This window comes from Castanea sativa, chromosome 12 (genome assembly GCF_040712315.1).
Source record: "Castanea sativa cultivar Marrone di Chiusa Pesio chromosome 12, ASM4071231v1".
Classification (NCBI taxonomy): Eukaryota; Viridiplantae; Streptophyta; class Magnoliopsida; order Fagales; family Fagaceae; genus Castanea; species Castanea sativa.
In genome coordinates this window covers 38695909-38719679 of record NC_134024.1, presented here as the reverse complement: position 1 = coordinate 38719679, position 23771 = coordinate 38695909, and the positions used below count along the sequence as shown (strand labels likewise).

Here is a 23771-nt window from a genome sequence, read left to right as displayed (position 1 = left end):
CTAGATCAAGCTGTAGACGCATGGCCCGTCATTTCTTCCCTTGTCGTGATTGTCCACCCTGTAGCTCGTGAGTCCAACCTCAGCTAGGATGACCGCCTTGCTCTCGTATGCTAGTTGAAACGGAGTTTCTCCTGTAGGGGTTCGGACTGTCGTCCTGTATGCCCATAATATGCTGGGTAGCTCCTTTGGCCATATACCCTTTGCCCCCTCGAGCTGAGTCTTGATGATCTGAAGCAAGGATCGGTTCATGACTCAACTTGTTCATTGGCTTGGGGATAGGCAAGGGAAGAGTAGTGGTTCTTGATCCCTAACTATGAGCAGAAGTCTCGGAATGAGTCATTGTCAAATTGCTTACCGTTGTCCGAGATCAAGACCCTTGGAATTCCGTACCTACAAATGATGTTCCTCCAAACAAAGCTCTGTACGTTCTTTTCAGCGATTGTGTCCAGGGCTTCAGCTTCTACCCATTTGGTGAAATAGTCGATGCCGACTATTAGGAACTTCAGTTGCCTCACTGCTATTGGGAATGGTCCCATAATGTCCAATCCCCACTGGGCGAATGGCCACGAAGCGGTTATTGGGATTAGCTCTTCCGTCAGTTGTCTGATGATGTTGCTAAACCTTTGACACTTGTCGCAAGCTTTGACATAAACTTGGGCGTCCTTCTACATAGTTGGCCAGTAATATCCAACCTGAATTAATTTATGCGCCAACAACCGCTACCCTGAACGATTGCCACAGATCCCCTCGTGCACTTCTCTCATGACATAGTCTGCTTCTTCGGGGCCTAAACATCTTAGTATGGTCGGGAGAAACCCCTCTTATATAGAATGTCCTTTATCAAGACGAATCGCGCTGACTGGACCTTTAGCTTTCTCACGGCTTCTTTCTCGTTAGGCAATGCTCCATCTTTTAAGTAAGAAATTAATGGGGTGGTCCAGCTGTCTTCGGAACCAATCTCCTATACATCGACAACGTCTATTAGTGGCGAGGGCTGAATAAAGGAAAGTACCTTGTTGGAGGCGATCATATATTCCACCAAAGCGATTTTGTCAAGACAATCGGCTTGCTCATTCTCTCCCCTTGGAATTTGAACAACCTTTACTTGCAGCTCATTTACCCTTCTCTTTGCTTGCTCCAAGTACTTCTTCATTTTTTCACACTTACATTCATAATCATCGTTTACCTAATTGATGACTTGGGAGTCGTAGTGGATAACCATGTTCGTGGCCCTTACGGCTTTGGCGAGATCTAACCTTGCTATTAGGGCTTCATACTCTGCTTCGTTGTTAGTCGTAGGGAAATCGAGTCAAACCATGCATTCGATCTCGTCACCCTCTGGAGATTGGAGTACAACCCCTACTTCACCAGCCTTCCTGTTGGATGATCCGTCCGTGAACACATTCCATTGGGGTTGCCCTGCCCCCTGTCCTTCCGCATTGGTGAACTCCGCAATGAAGTCGGCAACCACTTGTCCTTTAACAGCGGTGCGTGGGCAATATTGTATGTTGAATTCACTTAGCTCTACTGCACATAAGGCCATACGTCCGGTAGCTTCAGGACTGCTCATTGCTCGTCGTAAGGGCTTGTCAGTTAGGACGACCACTATATGGGCTTGGAAGTACGGCTTGAGTTTACGGGCTGCTGTGACTAGAGCAAAGGTTAGCTTTTCCATTGGGGGGTACCTTTCTTCTACACCATGAAGTGCCTGGCTAGCGTAGTGTACTGGCCTTTGCACCTTGTCATCTTCTCTGACTATGGCCGCACTAACGGCGCCCTGAGAAATAGCCAAGTAGAGGAACAATTATTCTCCCGGTTGTGAAGGACTTAGTAGTAGTGGTGATGAGAGGTAGGCCTTCAGGTCCTCGAATGCCTACTGACATTCGGCCGTCCATTCAAAAGACTTCTTCAACCTATGGAAGAATGACAAACATTTACTCGTCAATCTGGATACAAATCTATTAAGTGCGGCGATCTTATCGTTGAGGCTTTGAACTTCTTTTATGTTCTTAGGAGGTGCCATTTCTATTATAGCCCGGATCTTGTCCGGGTTAGCTTCAATACCTCTCTAAGACACCATGTACCTTAAGAATTTTCTTGCGATCACCTCGAAGACGCACTTGCTTGGGTTAAGCTTCATGCTGTAAGAAAGAAGAGTGTCAAAGGTTTCCCTGAGATCCTCCAAGTGATCATCTTTCCTTCGGCTTTTCACTAACATGTCGTCATCATATACCTGGACGTTCCTCCCAATCTGCTGTACGAACATCTTGTTCATGAGCCTCTAGTATGTTGCGCCCACATTCTTTAAGCAGAATGGCATGACCTTGTAACACAAAAGGCCTTGGCTTGTTACGAACAAAGTCTTCTCTTGATCATCTTCATCCATTTGGATTTGGTTGTATCCTGAAAATGCATCCATGAAGCTCAGTAGCTGGTGTTGAGCCATAGAGTCCACTAGGAGGTCGACCCACGGGAGAGGATAGCTATCTTTAAGGCATGCTTTGTTTAGGACTGTGAAATCTACACACATCCTCTAGCTTCCGTTGCTCTTCTAGACCATCATGACATTCGCCAACCAATCAGGGTAGTAAACTTTCTTAATGAAACCCGCCTCTTGTAGCTTGTAGACCTCTTTCGCCACTACCCGGTCTCTCTCTTGGGTGAACACCCGTTTCTTCTGGCGGATGGGTGGAAAGGAATGCGACACATTCAATCTGTGCACTATGACCGACGGGTCGATTCCTGGCATGTCTTCATGGCTCTAAGCGAAGACATTTTGGTTCTCTTTAAGGAAAGTTGCGATCGCTTGGCGAATCGTCGGGTCTGCAAGGGTGCTAATCTTGGTGGTTATTTCTGGTCGGGAACCGTTAAGAGGTACATCTTCCAGTCTTTCAACGGGCTCCGTCACTGTCTGATGTTCTTCTATGCTCATGGCCTAAAGATGGTCATCCATTTCCATCATTGCTACGTAATTTTCGCGTGCGGCCACCTAGTTTCCTCCTAATTCCATTACTCCATAGTCAGTAGGGAATTTTATCATCAAATGGTAGGTTGAGGTTATAGCCTTCCACGAGTAAAGGGTGGGCCGTCTTATGATGGCGTTGTAAGCCGACGAGCAATCGACCACGAGGAATGTTACATCTTTAGTGATCTACTGAGGATAGTCGCCTACAGTCATGGCTAAAGTGACAACACCAAGGGGGAATACCCTTATTCCTCCAAAGCTAACGAGCGAAGCATTGGTTGGAACCAACCGCTCCCTACCAAGCCCTATTTGTTGGAATGTGGGGTAGTAGAAGATGTCAGCCGAGCTGCCGTTGTCAACCAGAACCTGGTGTATGTTATAGTCTCCTACCATTATGGTAACGACAAGCACGTCATCATGTGGGTGGTGAAGACGTCGCGCATCTCCTTCCAAGAATCCGATGAGGGGTTGTCGATCCGCGGCATCTTAGGTACGAAACCTGTCAGCTGGATGTTTTAAACCATCATGAGGTAGTCTTCCGGGCCTTTTTTAACAACCCAACAGTCATGGTGCCTCCTACGATCATTCTTATATCTCCTATACGAAGCCTGGGTTGCACGTTCTCCTGCCAAGGAACCTGTTCCTAGGGAGGTTCGTTCTTTCCTTACTGACGAACCTCTGCAGCCTTCCTTGTCTAATAAGAGCTTTTATTTGTTGCTTCAAGTCATAGCAGTCAGCTGTGTCGTGGTCGTGGTCCCGATGAAAACGGTAGTATTTGTCCCTTGACCTTTTGTTAGGATCTCCCTTCAGCTTGCCGGGAAAAGTTAGGGCTCCTTCATCCTTAATTTGCATCAACACTTGGTCAATTAGGGAAATCAGTGGGGTGAAGCTCGTGAACCTTTTCGTGGGTGGTTTGAAGCTTCAATCTTCCCGTCGTTCTCTAGTTCTAGCCATCTTTCACCCCTTGTCTGATCATGCTGTAGACGACTAAATTTCTTAGTTTGAAATAAATCAAACAAGTAAAATAGTTTCACAAATACGAATTTGTATTGATAAATGTGTGATACAATTCTCTGTAATTACAAAAGAGTGATCCTCTGATTCGATCTCCTTGAAAGATTTATTGATTGGAATTGTGGTAATGTGATTTTGATTTGAACATAAGATATTCTTCAATTTGGCTGAGGAATGGATCGAAGATCTTTGAAACGGAATTACAATGAATCTCTGGCTATGAGCTTGTTAGAAATTCTTTGTTCTTTGTGTTCTTCGTGTTCTTCGTGTGTTCTTCGTGTTCTTCGTGTGTTTGTGGTGGAAGTTCTTCGGTGCTTTAGAGGCTTGATTCCATAGAGCTTCGTTGATTTATGGTTTGTTGAGGTTTCTGGAGGCTTTTGAGCTTGATTCCAGTGAACTTTGAGATTTGGACGAGTAGTTTGGATGATTTTGCTTCGAATGTTGTCTGTATTCGAGGTTGAAGTTCTTGAAATTCTTGAAGGCTTTGGAGTTTGATTCCAGCAGAGCCTCTGGATTTCTGAACTCAAGATATCTTCTTCCTTCTCTGTCTGTGTCTGTCCTCCTAAATGTCTTGGGAAGGCTTCTATTTATAGGAGTTTAGGGGTAGGTGAGCGACACGTGGCGGAGTCTGATTGGTGACACTTGTCACAGCTTGATTGGTCCGCTTATGTCATCGCTTACACGTGCTGGATTGCTTGTGTCATCGCTTACACGTGCAGGGCTGCTTGTGTCATTGCTTACACAGGCAGGGCTGCTTGTGTCATCGCTTACGCATGCTGATGCAGTTTCATACTTTTATTTCAATGACACTTGGCAAATTTCTATTGGAATCTGAATAGTGATGGCAAAACCTAGCAGCAGTACGTAGCGCCTTGTAATTGGCTGTATTTTGTGGACTTGGTAGTATGATGTGTCAACTTGTGATAGGTCGGGAATTTTCCCTTTCTACAAATGCCCCCTCGAGACTTGTTCATGCATACAGTTTTTAGAGTGTGGTGAATGAATGAGTCTTGAAAGAAAGTGGATTTCTTTTTATACTTGACTCTTCTAGTGAAATAGTTGAAGGTGGTGGAGCTTTTAATAGGATGAAGTAATTGCAGAAGAGTAGACCCACCCATATGAAAGGCTTTGATGAGACCGAGAAGGGGTCTGCCAGTATTTGAATGTGCTCGTGTGACCGAGCTTTCTGAGCAAAGGTTAAGTCAAAGTAATTTCAGAAGAGTATTTTGGATCGTTGGTGGCGATCACAGGGTGTTAAAGATGGAGAAGAGGTGAGGATGTTGGCTGGGTACAACATGCAGAGCTCTGGAGCTAGCCTCTTATTTTTAAGGACTTCTGGTGAAGTTATATCTGAAGGGTATACTTCGGGTCACAGAGAGAACATGTGGGAGTGTGGTTGAATGTACTTGTGTTATCGCATCACTCTGGTTAAGTTGAGGTAATTTCAGAAGGGATTTTGGGCATGTTGTTGTTGATGGTGAAAGAAGATGGTGATGAAGCAAAGTGAATGGGTGAGACATACGACACCATGGCCCTGACCCTGCATGTTGGGGACTCTCTGGTGTAGATGTCTTTGGGAAGTACACCTTCAGATGTGGGACTGGCTATATGTTGAATGAAGTCCGACGGCAAGTCATTGAATGTGCATGTGTGACTGGACCATACCAACGGACATTAAGTTAAAGTAATTTCAGAAGTGTATTTTCTGAAATTCTTCAAGCTGATCTTAAGTTGGAGTAATTCCAGAAAGTGTGTTTTGTGGTACCAGCAATGATGACCTTTGGACCCCATGATGGCGGAAACATGGGATGAGGATTTGGTAACCCTTCACAGACACCAAAGGCTAATTTTTGATGAGCTGGTACCTTGGAGGTCATCACAAGTGTCGGATGGGAGACAATTTGTAGGATACCCCAACACTTTCTACCATCTTCACCTGATGCTACTTTATTGGGAAAGCACAACAAATGAAAGATGGAGCTAACTTGTGATCCTGGTTTTAGAGACCAGCCAAGCTGCTGTTTGTTCCGAACCACTGCTTCTAATGGGAGACCAAACAGTTGAAGAGAGACTATGGAAGCCCTGTTTTTAGGAACAGGTGTCTCTGCTGGACTTGGATTTCCTAGCCAACCAATTCCACGGAGGCATGGAAGGTCGATGCAGACCTTGTTATGAATAACTCTATGAACAAACGTGGTCATTATGTGAGGAGAAAAAATTTGTTTGAATCCTAAAACAGTGATGATGTCGTGAGAAGGGTTACTACTGAACCATGAAGGGGTTGATTTCAAATTGATCATGAAGCGATCTTGGTTGCTAGGTATTGAGAATGATGAGGCCATAGTGAGAACTGGCTGTGAGAATGAGGATTTGAAAATTTGAAAGAAGCAAATCTTCATTTCATGACTCAGTGTATGTGTTTTTTTTTCTTGATGGATTTAGCGGATCCGGCCGTCCTATTTATAGCGAAGAGATGAAGAATGGTAGTTGGGTAGTTAAGAATGGCGGATGAGACTTTTCGGTGGGAACAGTGGATGAGAATGGTAGGCACCGAATAGGAACGGTGGATGAGAATGGTAGGTTGGAGACTGGTAGGCACCGACGAAAATAATAGGTTGAAGTAGTGACCCAATGTAATTTCAATTATGAGACATACTTGTGAGAGTTCGTCTGTTTTTGAAAAGGGAGCTTTGATCAAGTCTGAAGGATAATTTTGAGGGAATCCAGACCAAATGGATGGATTTCAAATTATGATCTTGAGAGCTTAAATTTTGGATACCGCTAGTACTTTGGAGAAGCGGATGTAGTCTCTAAGTCCAAAACAAATTCCTAGATTTCAAAATCAAAATCTTTGCGAAAACCTGATAGGACAAGTTTTGCTTGACCATCTTGATCTTCGGTCAAAGTTTACATCAAAGGCCATAGTTGTAGAATCACACTATTTTGAGCAATTTTGGTTTCTCAAATGAATAAATAGACCCCAAAATTGGAAAGTACCCGAAAAATTGAGCAAGACAGGTCAATCTTAAAAATTTTGACTTTTGGTCAAAGTTTGTGCAAAAGTCAATTTTTTAGGAATTGGACTGTTGTACAATTTTCGAGCCTCAGTTGAAGAAACAGACCCTAAAATTGGAAAGTACGCGAAAAATTGAGTGGGACAGGTCCGTTTTGAAATTTTTGACTTTTTGGTCAAAGTCAAAGTTAAAGTCTTAATTTGCCAAAGTTTTTTTTTTTTTTTTTTCAGGCGGTCCGGATCTGGTTCGGGTCGAACCAGGTCAAGTAGGATGACGTCATCTATGACGTCATCGGATTGACCTGGCACGTGTGGCGCGGTGGAGCGTGTGACGCGTGTGGCGCGTGTGGCACGTGGAAACGAAGGTCCGGCGCGTGTAGGCGCGTGGAGGACGATGGTGGCGCGTGGGAGCGCGTGTGCCTTCTTCGGAGCTTCCGGCGGTGCGTGGGAGCGCGTGTCTTGGCCTCTGAACCTAAAATTTTTAGGTTTTGTAGATCTAAGGCCGTTGAAGAGCCCTGTGTGGTCAGTTTTGTGAAATTGTGCACAGATTTGCACAGTTTTGAATGAGAAACCCACGGGTCACTGAGAATTTGTGGCGGCGCGTGGTGGCGCGTGGCCGGGTATCTGGGCCTGTAATTTTCAGGTTTGGCGGATCGAATGCTGTAGAAGACTCCTGTGGTGTCAGATTTGTGAAATAAGGTCTGGATTTTCACAAACTTGGACGAGAAAGTCGTGGGTCTTTGTTGGACTTATGGCTTTTTTTTTTTCTGGTCTAATTTTGTGGTGGCCACCCTAACAGGATGAAGACATTGTGGTGGCCGCCCTGACAGGATGAAGACATTATGGTGGCCGCTGAATGTTGATTCTTTGGGTCATCTTCGTCAGAGAACTTTGAAAATTTGGAAGAGAAGCAGCATTGTTGGACTCCTCCTTATTTGTTTGAAGTCCTCCGAAGATTTTTATGGCCTCCTGTCAGAAGATTTGAAAATTTAGAAGAGAAGCATTGATTGTTGAACTTTGTTACTTCTCCCTTTTTTTTTTTTTTTGTCTGTTTATCTCAGAAATATTCTATATAAAGCCATACGAGCATGCATACATTTATTCAAAGCATAATCTTCTGAATACAAGTGCAGAGAGATTTTTTTTTTAATTAATTAATTATTTATTTGTTATTATTATTAAATTTTTCACTGTTTTTTTTTTTTGTCCTTTGTTTAGACATGCAATGAGATTTTCTTCTGACATTTTTTTTTTTTTTTTTTTGCTTGTTTTTGTTTTGCAGCTCAATTTCCCTGATCTTTGGGTTTTGACATCAAACTTCACGCTGACGTTTTCATTGAAGTGTTTGCCTTCATTTGGTGACTTTGTATTTCATTGATAGCAACGTTGCAAGAACGTATGCCTTCGTGTTGTTACATTCTTTTCTTGCATCGACAATCTTTTAGTGATATTCGTCTTTGCAACGACATTTCCATAAGGATATTCAGCTAGGCAATAATGCTATCGCCCATAAAGCTACGTCAACACTTCATTTGCACAAAAGCCATGCCAACATTCATCTTTGCCATGAAGCTACGTTAACACTTCATTTGCATCAAAGCTGGGCCAATAGTTCATCTATATTGAAGTCGTGCCGACATCCATCTTTGTCATGCAGTCGTGTCAACACTCCATTTGAACAGAAGCCATGCCAACATTCATCTTCGCCATGAAGCTACGTCAACATTTCATTTGCACAGAAGCCATGCCAACACTCATCTTTGCCATGAAGCTACGTCAACACTTCATTTGCACAGAAGCCATGCCAACATTCATCTTTGCCATGAAGCTACGTCAACACTTCATTTGCACAGAAGCCATGCCAACGTTCATCTTTGCCATGAATCTACGTCAACACTTCATTTGCATCGAAGCTATGCCAACATTCATCTTTGCCATGAAGCTACGTCAACACTTCATTTGCACAGAAACCATGCCAACATTCATCTTTGCCATGAAGCTACGTCAACACTTCATTTGCACAGAAGCCATGCCAACATTCATCTTTGCCATGAAGCTACGTCAACACTTCACTTGCATCGAAGCTATGCCAACATTCATCTTTGTCATGAAGCTACGTCAACACTTCATTTGCATCGAAGCTATGCCAATATTCATCTTTGCCATGAAGCTACGTCAACACTTCATTTGCACAGAAGCCATGCCAATATTCATCTTTGCCATGAAGCTACGTCAACACTTCATTTACAGAGAAGCTATGCCCACATTCATTTTTGCCCTGAAGCTATGTCAACACTTGATTCGCATCGAAGTTGCACTAATATTGGCTTTTGTAATGAAGCTTGAAGTTTCAAGAAGCTCCCATCAAGACTTTGAGGATGCAAAGAGATGCCAATAAAACCTTGAAGATGTGAGAAGAATGCCGCCATGATTTTGACATTGCACGAACATGCCCTTAGAGGAGAGATGATGCAACATCAACTTCAGATGTTGGAGTAAGGTGACGTTGTCCAGATTTTAGAGACATGATATGAAACAACACCACTCAGAAGGGAGATGACGTGGTTCAAATTTCAGAGTTGTGAAGTGGCACAACCTAGAAGAGAGACAATATAGCCTAGACTTGAAAGGTACAAAAAGGATGCCCCTAGGAGATAAGTGATGCAAAGTATACTTCAGAGACGTGGGAATATGTCCACCAAAGATGAGCAATGCCATGCAGACTCCATTCCTTGCAACAGAGGTTGAAGATTTTATTTTACTCCACAACCGGGAATCAACTTATCATTATTTCAAGGAAAGCTAAGTAACACCAATTCTTTGCAGCTATCACTTCCTACCACAATGATCTTTGAACATCATATAGTGAGCAATTGATTGATCTTAAGCGACGCCTTGCCAATCAAAGGGTTCTTGAAAGCATGTTGACGACCTTTGGACAAACTCTTCAAGCTAGACTGGCAGTCCTTCTTCTTTTTATGTGACTGAACTTAGTGAAAAGTACTAAGCTGCCTACGCACCCCGGAGAGGGATCAAGTCATTACGTAGTTCAACCAAAATTTTTTTTTTTTTTGATGATTTTTTTTTCATGGTTTTGATGGTTTTGATGATTTTTTTTTCTCTGTTTTTCTTTTGTTTTTTTTTTGTTTTTGTTTTTGTTTTTTTTTTTTCTGTTTTTTTTTTGTTGTTGTTTCTTTTTACAAAAAGGGAAGGCTCACGTGTGTAATCCTCGCCCTACACCCCACGGCATTTCATGGGTACCAATTGTGCAATAGTGGGTATCACCTCTAATCGAACCCGAGACCTTGGCCTCAAGGGTGACATGGGCATCCAACCACTACGCCACACTCACAAATGGTGACATAGAGTGGGATTAATTTCTCCTTATTTGTGCACTTTCAAAGGTAATGGGAAAACATCATGTACCCTTGTAGTGCTGCAGTGGGTAGTTTAAGCTCTTACCGAGGAGCAATTCTTGATTTTCAAGCATAGAAGCGTTTGAGGAACTTCCCATTGATGGGGCCGATCCTTACACCCTCCTGGTCAATCAATTTGTAAGCTCCATTAGTGTAGACTTCTTGTACAACATAAGGTCCATCCCATTTCGAGGTGAACTTACCACCTGTACGATAAGTCATGATGATAGGTCTTCGAACAGCGAGGACTAAGTCACCAACTTGGAATGATCGTGGTTTAACTCTTTTATTGAATGCGCTTGACAAATGAGCTTGATATCACTCAAGGCGTTGTTGGGCCTCGAGCCTTTTCTCATCCAGTGCTTCCAACTCTTGTAACCTAAGCTTGGCATTTTCCTCTTTAGTTAACCCTTCTTGAATGGCGATCCGTAGTGATGGGATCTGGTGTTCCAAGGGAAGGATAGCTTCTACTCCATAAACGAGAGAATATGGGGTCGCTTGAGTAGGCGTTCGAAATGTTGTTCAATATGCCCATAATGCTTCTCCAATTCTTTCATGCCAGTCTCGCTTAGTTTTGGATACCACTTTCTTTAACAAACTGCCAAGAGTTTTGTTAAAGGCTTCGGCTAATCCATTCGCTGGGGCATTGTACATAGAAGAATTGTACTGTTTGAATGCAAATTTCTCGCACAACTCTGTCATCAACTTATTCTGAAACGGTTTGCCATTATCGGTTATGATATATCGAGGGACACCATACCGATAGATCAAGTGAGTTCGGATAAAATTAACTACCGTCTCTTTCTTTACTTCCCTAAGAGGCACAGCTTCTGCCCATTTCGAGAAGTAATCAGTTGCAGCCAAGATGTACAAATGGCCGCCAGATGATTTTGGTAATGGTCCTATTGCGTCAAGCCCCCATGCATCAAAAGGCCAAGAAGCTACAGTTGGGTGTAGAGGTTCTGGTGGCTGATAGATGAAGTTTGCATGATATTGACAAGCTTCGCACTTCTTAGCATACTCCATGGAATCTTGCACCATCGTAGGCCAATAGTAACCCATTCACTTGATCCTGTAGTGTAACTTAGGACCTGATTGGTGTGCACCGCATATTCCAGAATGAGCTTCTTCTAAGGCTTGTTTAGCCTCTTCCTCTCCTAAGCAACGGAGAAACAAACCATCAAATGAACGGCGGAAGAGAGTTTCTTTATAGTAAATGAATCGAGCAGCCCTTCGCCGAACTTCGGTCTTGTGGCGTACATCATCTGGGAGTCTTCCATGTTGAAGGTACTCAATGATTGTTTGTCGCCAATCTTCCTTTTCGACAAGGCATACAGAGATGACGTTGGCTTGTTTTTCTTCTTTTTCTTCTTCAATCACGGAAGGCACCACCCACCTTTGGGAAACAGCAACTTTGGCTGTCTCTTCTTGGGATAATGCTAAGGTGGTAGCCAAATTAGCTAAAGCATCAGCCTGTCTATTCTCCTTCCTCGGTATATGCTCCAATGTAATTGCCTCAAAATTTGTGAGCAACTTCTTCGCATATTTGCAATAAGGGACAAGGTCCTCTTTCTTGACATCATACTGCTCCAAGATTTGGTTGATAATTAATTTGGAATCCCCAAAGATCTCGAGTTGCGATATGCCGATTTCAATGGCCATTTGTAAACCAATGATTAATCCTTGATATTTGGCTACATTTTTAGAGCAAAGTTCGCTTAATGAGAACGAATATAGAAGTATTTGTCGTTGTGGAGAAACAAACACTACACCTGCCCCCGCTCCTTCTTGACGTGCAGCCCCATCGAAAAACATCATCCATGGTGGCATTACTTCAATGTAAAACACATCCTCATCTGGGAAATCATCAGAGAACTCCCAATCAGATGGAACTGGGTGATCAGCTAAGAAATCTGCCAATACTTGTCCTTTGATAGCTTTTTGCGGAACATATGCAAGGTCGTATTGTTGCAGCAAGACTGCCCATCGAGCTATGCGACCCGAAACCACTGGCCTGGAGAGGACATATTTAATCGGGTCCACCTTTGCTATCAAACGGACTGTATGTGCTTGCATGTAGTGCTCCAGTTTGTCTACGGCAAAGAAAAGAGTGAGGCACATCTTTTCAATAGGAGAATAATTTAATTCAGCTCCATTGAGAGTCCGACTTAAATAATAAAGGGCTCTTTCTTTCCCTTCTTTATTTTCTTGTGCCATAAGAGCACCTAGAGACCTTTCTTGTGCCGCGATGTACAACACCAAAGGCTTTCCCGGGATAGGAGCACCTAAAACTGGAGGATTAAGCAAGTATCTTTTGATGCGTACAAAATCATTGCTACAAGCCTCATCCCATTGAAAGTGTGCATCCTTCTTCATTAATCTATTGAAAGGTTGACATCGACCTGCTAGGTTTGAAATAAATCGTCGTATGTAAGCTAGTTTTCCTTGCAAGCCTCTAAGTTCTCGCAGGTTCTTGGGCTCTGGCATTTTCTAGATAGCTTCAATTTTGGACTGGTCAATTTCAATACCGTGGTGCCTCACAATGAAACCAAGAAATTTCCCGGATGTTACACCGAAAGCGCATTTGCGAGGGTTCATTTTAAGCTGATACTTTCTTAAGCGGTTGAACACGGATCGCAAATCTACCAGATGGTCTTCCCTCCTTTTTGATTTAACCACTAGATCATCGACATAACATTCCACGTACTTATGAAGTACATTATCAAAGATCTTTTGCATGGCTCGTTGATAAGTAGCACCAGCGTTCTTTAATCCAAAAGGCATCACTTTGTAACAATAAACACCCTTAGGGGTACGAAAAGTTGTGAACTCTTCATCTTTAGGATTCATTCGAATTTGATTGTAACCAGAAGAGCCATCCATGAAAGATAAGGCTTCATGACCAGTAGTGGCGTCAACCATGATCTTAGTGATAGGCAATGGAAAATCATCCTTGGGACATGCATTGTTCAGATCACGGAAGTCAACGCACACCCGGATTTGTCCATTCTTCTTTTTGACAGGGACGATATTAGCGATCCACTCCGGATACTGTACTTCACGGGTGAAGCCCGCCTCAATTAGCTTATTGACCTCAGTTTCTATTTGAGGGATAAGCTCCGGCCGAAAGCGTCTTTGAGCTTGTTTTATTGGGTGCACGCCCTTCTTTACTGCCAAATGGTGTAAAGCAATACTTGGATTAGCCCAGGCATTTCTTTCTAAGTCCAAGCAAACACATCTTTATATTCTACCAGAAGCTGGAGGTATCCTTCTTCTTCTGCAGGAGTGAGAAGGGCACTGATGAAAGTTGGTCGAGGGGAGCTTCATTGACCTCATTCTTTGCGGCTTCATCATCTGACAGTGTATCTTCTTCTACTGTAATGTGAAACGAGGATGATACTTCTTCATTTTGCTCATTGTGGACGAGTGACTGACTTGTGTGTACAATCGTTCGCCTTTTGACTTTGAGAGCTCCTTCAGTGCTGATATCCAAGATAAAGTTACGCTTCATGCATGAAGGAATACTACTACGTATCTCATCATTAGCTTTCTCCTCCTTTTGGTCCTCAGAGTTTATTAAACTTTCAGAGCAAGTATTAATGGGCCTTTTTGTTGCCCCTAATCGATTAAAGACTGATCCACACACAAAAGTGTCCCGACTTTGCGTTAAACAAGCCGTATTCAACCTGTCGAACACTGTAATTCGTGACGATGAAGCCTTAATGCGATCGAATACTGAGATGCGTGATGAAGAGTGATTTTTTCTTTGATTCAGACTTTCATCAACCTCTACTGTTATGTATTGGGAACTTGAAGCATTGCTTCTTTTATTGACCCATATTTGAGCCGGTGGCTCTGGAGTATAACCTATTCTGGTCTTTGGGATAGGAATTTCATGCCCTTCAAGTCGCATTTTCCCTTGCATTTTACTAAGACCGTGCATCTTTTCTCCAGTAGCTTCTGGAATTAGTTTCCCTAGGCCGCTTTGTTTTGAGAAATCATAGCCTGCTTTGGCTAATAGCCTATATGCCTTTGGGTCAAACCATTCTTTCGTCCGTTTACTTGGTAGAACACCATGCTCTATCAGACTTTGTGAAGACTTCACGAATCCATTTAGTGGCTTTGAGGGCAAAGGATTTGTGGATGAAGTTAAAGGCATTACATGATTTTCTTTCAACATGGCTACATCCTTCATCGTGAGCTTTGTAGGAGGTCTTCGCATATTTATTGTAGATTGAAGGCATTCCGTGAATGGTGATTGTCCATTTTTGCGGCGTGACAATGGTACATAACGGAGGAATGGAGGGTTATTGGAAGGCGTAGAGCTTTCATCTGCTTTCTCTGAATTGCTAGTAGACTCACTAAACTAGTTATTCCCATATCGTGGATCTTCCTTTGAGGAAGGAACATCCTTTCTAGTGATGAGTTTAACATGCTTCTTTTCACCCTGCTTGCTTTTCATGGATGGGACTTCAACTGGGAGAACTTCATTAGGGATATCATCTTCTACATAAAACTTCGCATCAGCAAAGTGAGCTTCAGTTTCAGAAAAAGGCTTCAAGTCGGCATCTACTTTCTTTATTCCACCTTGAAGATACTTGAAACATTGGTGCAAAGTTGACGGCACTATTCCATTCCCATGGATCCATGGACGTCCTAACAACATGTTGTAGGTTGTCTTGGCATCAATGACATGGAACAAAACATTGCTTGTCAATTCTCCAATAATTAACTCCAAGTATATCATGCCGATGGCGCGTTGTCCTCCTTGGTTAAAACCTTGTATGACCAAGCGACTGTGTGATAATTCCTCCATAGCAAGACCAAGTCATCTCATTGTCATTTTCGATAGTATATTAATAGCTGAACCTCCATCAATGAGAATGCGATCAATCTTTTGTTCATGAGCATAACCAGAGACATAAAGTGGACGATTGTGAGGCTTAGGGCCTAACAATAGATCCTCGTCAGTGAAAGTCAAGTCTGGAGAGCACGCGAAACATTCCTGTGTTTGTTGAAGTGTATTGGTACAAGGAGTGTAAATCTTTGGCTCTTCAAGAGCTTGGATGATCCCTTCTTTCGGTGAGGTGGAGGATTGCGAGGGTTCCACTTTATCAACCTGAGATTTGAGTTGTTCTCAAGACGACAAAGTCTCATTTGAACTACCATGGTCAACACCTTTTTGTTTTTCATCAACTTCACAACGAGAGACCCTGTGAACAGCCTCCGCTGACTTGTTTTGAAAGAATTTTATGGGAAAAAATTCTTCCAATGTGACAAGACTTCGAAATTTTTGGGTTTGTGCAGAATCATCACACATTTCTGTTCTTAGTCTTTCTTTTCTTTTATCATTCTTTCTTCTTGACTGTGGCTGAATTTGGTTTTGTGCTCTTCTGGACTCTTGGGTGATCAAATGAAGAGGGAATACTCGTCTCTTCTTCCATCTCTTATGAGTAACCAACGTCCAACCCTCTTCCTCATCCATTGTTGACTTTTTATCATCATTTGAGTCATAATCAGATGCTTTTTGTGAGAGCTGAACTTGAACAGGTTCCAAAGAACCAAATCGGATGAACGTGGTATTCGCCCTCTGCTTAGTAGTTGGAGACTTGCAACTAGGCGACCCGTAAGCAAATGTTACAAGGTTTGACTGAGCAACATCGTTAACATCTAAGTCGATTTTCCTTTCTTTGGCTAGCTTCATGATGAGTTCTTTAAAAACAAAGCATTTTTGGATCGGATGACTTATGATGCGATGATACTTACAATAGTTTGGGCCCCTTTCCTATTTCTTCCGGTCGTTTGCATTCTGGCAATTCAATTAATTTCAAGTTGAGCAGTTGTTCTAGCATCTCGGGTATATCAGCGTCAAGGAAAGGATACACCTTTTGTTCACATTCCTTGAGTGATGAGCGACGCGTCTCGCGTCGTTGGCCTCCCTCAGGCCTCTTCTCGTTAGCCTTTACATTTCTTGTTAAAATTTTGACTGGGGTAGGGTTGACATTCATGGAGTGTTTGATATTACTTTTTGTATTCCTGTCATTTCTCCTTATTTCTTGCCTTTCTTTCTTTTCTTCAGGTACGGGAGGTTTCATATTTTCATGGCAAGAAATACTCAATTCCATGTCATGCGCACGAGTTGCCAATTCTTCGAAATAAATCAAACAAGTAAAATAGTTTCACAAATACGAATTTGTATTGATAAATGTGTGGTACAATTCTCTGTAATTACAAAAGAGTGATCCTCTGATTCGATCTCCTTGAAAGATTTATTGATTGGAATTGTGGTAATGTGATTTTGATTTGAACATAAGATATTCTTCAATTTGGCTGAGAAATGGATCGAAAATCTTTGAAACGGAATTACAATGAATCTCTGGCTATGAGTTTGTTAGAAATTCTTTGTTCTTCGTGTTCTTCGTGTGTTCTTCGTGTTTGAAGGTTTGTGGTGGAAGTTCTTCGGTGCTTTAGAGGCTTGATTCCGTAGAGCTTCGTTGATTTATGGTTTGTTGAGGTTTCTGGAGGCTTTTGAGCTTGATTCCAGTGAACTTTGAGATCTGGACGAGTAGTTTGGATGATTTTGCTTCGAATGTTGTCTGTATTCGAGGTTGAAGTTCTTGAAATTCTTGAAGGCTTTGGAGTTTGATTCCGGCAGAGCTTCTGGATTTCTGAACTCAAGATATCTTCTTCCTTCTCTGTCTGTGTCTGTCCTCCTAAATGTCTTGGGAAGGCTTCTATTTATAGGAGTTTAGGGGTAGGTGAGCGACACGTGGCGGAGTCTGATTGGTGACACTTGTCACAGCTTGATTGGTCCGCTTATGTCATCACTTACACGTGCTGGATTGCTTGTGTCATCGCTTACATGTGCAGGGCTGCTTGTGTCATTGCTTACGCAGGCAGGGCTGCTTGTGTCATCGCTTACGCATGCTGATGCAGTTTCATGCTTTTATTTCAATGACACTTGGAAAATTTCTATTGGAATCTGAATAGTGATGGCAAAACCTAGCAGCAGTACGTAGCGCCTTGTAATTGGCTGTATTTTGTGGACTTAGTAGTATGATGTGTCAGCTTGTGATAGGTCGGGAATTCTCCCTCTCTACACATGCGTCTTCCTATCTTTCCCTTTTTTTGGGCTTCTCTTCTCGGGCCAGTAGTGCATCTTCCCCCGTTCATGTACTTAGTCGCCCTATAAAGCACATCTGACATGGTCTTTGGATCATTCTTATATAGGGAAAATAGGAACTTACCCTTGCCGAACCCATTGGTGAACGCTGCTACAAGTCTTGTCATCAACTTCATCGATCGAGAGGGCCTTCTTGTTAAAGCGAGTTATGTAAGACCTCAGCCTCTCATCTTCCCGCAGTTTAATTTTCATCAAGCATGCAGTGGAGTTTTTATACCTGTGCCCCCGATGAAGTGCGAGGCAAATTGGGCGTTTAACTCTTGGAAGGTACTAATAGAGTTGGGTGTCAACCTACTGAACCAGATCCTTGCGAATCCCTTCAGTGCGGTGGGGAAGGCTCTGCACATGATCGTGTCCGGCACCCCTTAAAGGTGCATCAAGGTCTTGAAAGACTCCAAGTGATCTAAGGGATCCTTGGACCCGTAGTAGCTTTCCACCTGTGGCATACGAAACTTTTGTGGAAGGGGAATGAACTAACGAATGCTATGAATGGTGAGTCAGTTCGCTGGACCAGGTCATCAAGGTTGCTGGACACCCACCCTCTGAAGGCGTTCATCATGCAGTCCATTTGCTCCTTCATCATCTGCATCTCAGCGACTATGTAAGGTGGGACAGTGTCAGTGACAGATGGCCGGTTCGTGTCTTGTCGTTCCGGCCTGCTCGGGGCGTTGCTACCTTCCGACCCTTCCTGGTTCCTTCTTTCTACACTAGTTCCTTCTTGATCTTCCTCCTGGGTGTTAGCACCCACATTCCTTTGGCGCAATTGTTCTTCCAAATCCTGGTTTTGTTTGGTGAGGCGTTCCACAGCAACGACTAGAGTTTGGACTTGTCTCTCGAGTGCCATCGTGTGTGGCTCGTCTCCTTGAATGTTGTTGGTGGTCACCATCAAGCAAGTGAGTACCATGCAACTCTTTGTCCAGGAAGTGATGATGTGGCTTTACAAGTCGCGAAGATTCCCATAGACGGCGTCAACTGATGATGTCAAAATCGTCAGTAAGCCACACGGCTCTCACGCACTGTAAAGAGAACCTGCACAATGCAAAAGCTGAAGGTCTTAAGAGGAATACCGGTGTGGTATCGGCCAAATACCTTCCGACGGTCAAGTTAGAGAAATCTCTTGTTCACAACTCTAGAGTGTTAGAGCTAGGGTGAATTATGAGTACCTTGATTTATGAGGGTTTTGGGGGTATTTATAGTAGTGTAGGGTTGACATTCATGCCTTGGCCAGGAAGCTCTTTCCATCTAGGAGACAACCTCTTGGATTTCGCATATCTCTTAGAGTTCTTTCCCTTATAGGAGTCTTCTTAATTAGGGTTAAGCGTGTGGCGCAAGAACTCTCCTTATACACGTACGCGTGGAGACCAAGTAAGGCTAAGGATGGAGGTTACCCTCTTCAGCTTTGTTCCTGTCAGCCTACCGAGTCATCCCTTTATTAGGGTCGTCAGCTTACTCCCTTCAACCTAATGTCGGCAGCTATGAGATGGAGCTGTGGACGTTACTAGAAGGTGGTTTTGACGAGCAAAGCTGACGAGCTCGTTGTACCCATCACCTTTCATTTTGTCAGGAGCTAATTATAAAATTATCCTTATCAGTGGTCATGTTAGGTATACTTATAATGTAAGATTGTTGAAGTATGTGTTAATGATTTTGAAGGAAACATCATATTCAAAGAAAGTCACTATCCAATAGATAATTGCATTATTGTCTTTTTTAATTAAATCCTGTGCATTGCACAAGTTGACGACTAGTTAGATATAAAAGGAGATATAAAAAGAGAAAGACAAAGTAGTACTCTAGTAGAACCAGTCAACAAAGGATGGACAAATAATGGTCCTAAGAAAAATGATAGTTTAAAGGAAAAAATTGATGAAAGACTAAAATCAATTGAAAGATCTATGATAGATACCCAAAATAATATTTTAGCAAAATTAATTAAAAAGATAGAAATTTTAAATTCATCTTTAGATATAGACAAAAAAAAGAGACATAACAGTTTTAAATATTATTGAGTCATCAAATAATGAGAAAAATAACAGACACACTGAAAATACTATTTGTCATAAATCTAAACAATATGGACATACTAAGAAACAATGTGATAGACATAATAAAATTGTTAAACAAATCAATAAATTAAAAGTTTGAGAAAGAAGTAATAAAAGAATAAATGGAAATGTTTGACGTTAAACAGAAAGAGATAGACCAAGTATCGAAAAAGGAAGAACTAAAATCAACCAACCCACTCAAAGTCAATAAAAGAAAAAGGAAACTAAAAGACATAATAATGAAATTGATAGATAATTTACCTAATCACCTAAAAGATAAAAAGGGTTGTTTACTAAAATTGAAAGATTCTATAGACATACTTATTGCTTGTATTAAGTGTAGGAAATATGGACACCATGTTATGGAATGTGGAAGAGGAGAAAAAGCTAAGAAAGAAAAAGATAAGAAATAAAAGACAAATATGAAACAAGATGAAACAAACATAAAACCAGTAACTCTACAAGACTTAATGACAGAAGTAAAAATAGTAAAACAAGAAATTAAAGAAGATAATTTCACAGACATATATGAACAAAATATTGCAGAAATAATAAATTTGAAAGAATTTTCTAAACCCATGATATACCCCCTTTCATTAGAAAAAGATGCTCACAATAGACAGAATTTCTTGAGTTTAATTGACAAAGTAATTTTTCAAAAATGGCATACAGAAATCACTTTAGTAATTAATAAAGAGTTTTCTTTGACATGAATTGCTTTAATAGACTCAGGTGCTAACAAGAATTGTATACAAGGACTAATACCTTTAAAGTATTATGAAAAATCATCTTAAAGATTAACTCAAGCTAATGGAGAAAAGCTAATAATTAATTATAAAATACCTAATGTTCACTTATGTAATGACAGAATATGTTTGAAACTGTTTTTGTTAAAGACCTTTCTTCTAAAGTTATTTTAGGAAATCCTTTTATGGCTTTGCTTTACCCCTTTTTAATGACAGATGAAAGAACTAAAACTAATGTGTTAGGAAAAGACATACTTTTTGGATTCATTTTACCACCAGTCCTGAAAGAAAACTATTCCCACAATAAGGGCACTATCTTAAAAGATATTAATAAAGAAAGAATCTGTAGAATAGAAAGACATTTGGCATATTTAAAGATAGAAATATCACTTGTTAACCAATTGATAGATAATGACATAAAGAAGTATAAACAGGATATAGAGATAGAGATTTGTTTTAATCTCCCTACTACCTTTTGGCATAGGCACCGACATATAGTACAATCATCTTGTGAGAAAGATTCTAATGGAAAACATACAAAAGATAGAACTATGATTACAATTTCTTTTAGTCAATACGAATGGACAGACAGTTTGACAGATGTACCAAACAAAATTATAATTAATGACATACTTACACCCTTTATAGTATCCTCAAATACTCATATAACAGATGTTTTAATAAAAAAAGTCTTGACAGATTCACTTTTAGTAATCATTAAAGAAAACATTAATTGTGGTAATTTCTTGGACAAAGACAGATTTATTTTACTAATAGGAAGAATTAATTATAAGTCCCTGACAGATTTTCCTATTATAGTGGTTAATGAAACACTTCATGGAGAAGCTTTGTTTCACATATTCTCGTAGAATGAGATATATAGTAATACATACAAAACAGATAGAATCATGATAGATTTTGTGAATTTTTTGAATTCCAGTCACTCCAACATCAACAGACTTTACTATGACTACTCGTATGCCACTACTCAGCGAGAGCACAAAGGTGTAGAGAAAGAAGTTTGTTCTATTATATATGTTTTAAATTTTAAAAATAATTTTCTTTTAAAACATTTCAAAGGAATTTTACAAAAAGACATTGACAGAGAAGTTTTTAAAATGAATTTTAAAGAAGATTTGCAAAGAAATGTTTATTTTCAAAATATTGGCTACTTTCAAGATATTGTTTCAGGACATAATGATATACCAACTAATCCTTTTACCTAAAGCTAATTGCAAACCAATATGAATAAAAGACCCTCTAAGGCAGACATAAAAGGAAAGGGCAAGGCACTAGCGGTGCAACCCAAAGAAATCTGAAAGGCATCAGTAAAGATTTCGGATAAGCATGAAGGCATCTCAATAGAGACAATATCCCTTCAAGATACGTTGCTGGCAGAGGCAACGTATTCATGTGGTGAAAAAAAGTGAAATTTTGCAAGAAGTGCTTTGCACTGATCTCACTTTTCAGGATGGAGAATTTACAGACCTTCCTTTTTGATATTAAATTACTTCTTGATAATCTTCAAGCAACTTTTACCCTGAGACAGAAACCCTTACTCCAAAAGACACTTAAGGCTTTGGAATTACATCTTGTTAGCACCAATGCATTTATTGAAGCACTTGGTTGTCAACTCCTTGGCAAAGAGAATGGAGATTCAAGCTCCACAAAGACAGAATCACTGTCTCTAAAAAGCTATCTTATGGGAACAAGCTTTTCAAAGCTCCACCCTAAGATTTAGCAAAAAATGAGACTTGCCATTAGAACTTTACCCCCTAAAATCCAACGGAATATACTAACTCATAAAGCCATAACAAGTTCCTAAGACAGATGGATGTATCTTTTAAAGTTTTAGTCTCTACAACATTTATCAAGATTGACATGACAAATGACATATGGCTATCTCATAAAGCCACATGGTATGAAAGCTTTAGAGAAACAGAAAGAGTTTATGATGGACAGCATCCCTATCTGGGATTGCTTATCAACACTGAAATAGAGGATCTAGTGATCCTTCATGGTTATCTAAAATGCTAGAAGCAGGGTTTATCAACAAGTTAATCCTAACTTCTGGAACTTAGATTAGTTTATTTCCTAAAGTCATCCAAGAAGCAACCGCAAAAATTGGAGGACTTAATTATATAAAGCTTACTATTTGGAGCACTTTCCCAGCTTGGGACACTAGTTACCATATGGAAGCCTAGCCAGCATACATTCTGGTCCTCATAAGTGACTTTAGTTGTAGCCCTGACTATTACTAGTACATGAGAGAGACTTATTTATCACTTGATAACCCATATGCTCTGGCACAAGAATGGTCTAATTTCATGAGCAATAAGATTTATGAAGTACAGAAAGAGTTATATCATGACTTCCACTTATATGGCTACACCAACAAGATAGCTGTATATGGACCGAGACCTTCAGCAAGGAGGCTCATTGGGAAAAGAAAGATTACTAGAGACCCCAAAATAATGACAAAGGATCATGCTCCTACCTTTCTTCCTATTTCATATTGCGTTCTATGTGGTAATTATGGAGTACTCCATAAGCATGATCTATATGAAGATAACTCTGATCTGCTAGATTATGATAATTATGCAGATACAGATTGATAGACAGACAGACATGCCAAGCAAGATAGAATGCTCTCTCGGACAGACAACAACTACAGATCCCTATTCACCTATGATAGATCACTATTCACCAGCACGAGTGAATAGTTTCCAGACAGATACAGACAGATGTTCATAAGTCACTACTGTTCACTAGCATGCATGAAAAGAAACCTGATAGATTCCTAGATATTCCCAGACAAGCTACTACTCATCAATAGTAATCTCCACAATCTTCTACAAGTTTCCACCGACAGATTAACTTGAGTTAACTTTACTAACTCAGGTTGCCTTTGAAGACTTACCATAGTTTATTTCATCTATAAAATGACAGACTCCGAAGATAGAAGATAGGTCCAAGTTTTAGGTCCAAAAATTTAGAGGTTCAAATTTTAGATGTTTAAGCCCTAGTCCCAAAAAGAAGATAGCCCTCTCCCTCTCTTAGAAAGACCCTTATAATCCTTCCTCTCTTGTAATCCTGTAACCCGTCCCTTCAAACAGAATCTTGTAACCCTTCAGTTTCAAAGACAAATTTTACTTTGTAATCTTGTAACTTTTTAGACATAGATTTATTTTCAAGCTTGTATCAAAGAAAGATTTTTTCAATTTTAATCAAAGATAGAAGTTTTTATTCACGTAAGATTGTTTTTCTTCAAGTAAGATTTTACTAGTTTCTGTTTTCATATTCTATATTCTGTTTTAACTTATTTTGAATATATCTATTTTTCTATTCTCTTCTTTATTATCTATTTTATCATTGTATATGCTTCCATA

General features: G+C 40.8%; 1 protein-coding gene across 1 annotated transcript; it reads right to left on the bottom strand.

Moving 5' to 3' along the window:
- Positions 1-311: 311 nt before the first annotated feature.
- LOC142620640 (uncharacterized) lies at positions 312-1153 on the bottom strand. The gene is made up of 2 exons (XM_075793978.1): positions 1013-1153; positions 312-665 (listed from the first exon to the last, which is right to left on the bottom strand). Exons 1-2 carry the CDS (start codon positions 1151-1153, stop codon positions 312-314), a joined length of 495 nt encoding a protein of 164 aa, XP_075650093.1.
- Positions 1154-23771: the final 22618 nt, after the last annotated feature.

What these genes read in the sequence shown, in the direction of transcription:
- LOC142620640 (XM_075793978.1), bottom strand. Translation starts at nt 1,153, where the DNA reads ATGAAGAAGTACTTGGAGCAAGCAAAGAGAAGGGTAAATGAGCTGCAA. An exon ending in ATATGATCGCCTCCAACAAG is followed by an intron (nt 666 to 1,012) that starts GTACTTTCCTTT and finishes CCAACTATGTAG; the next exon opens with AAGGACGCCCAAGTTTATGT.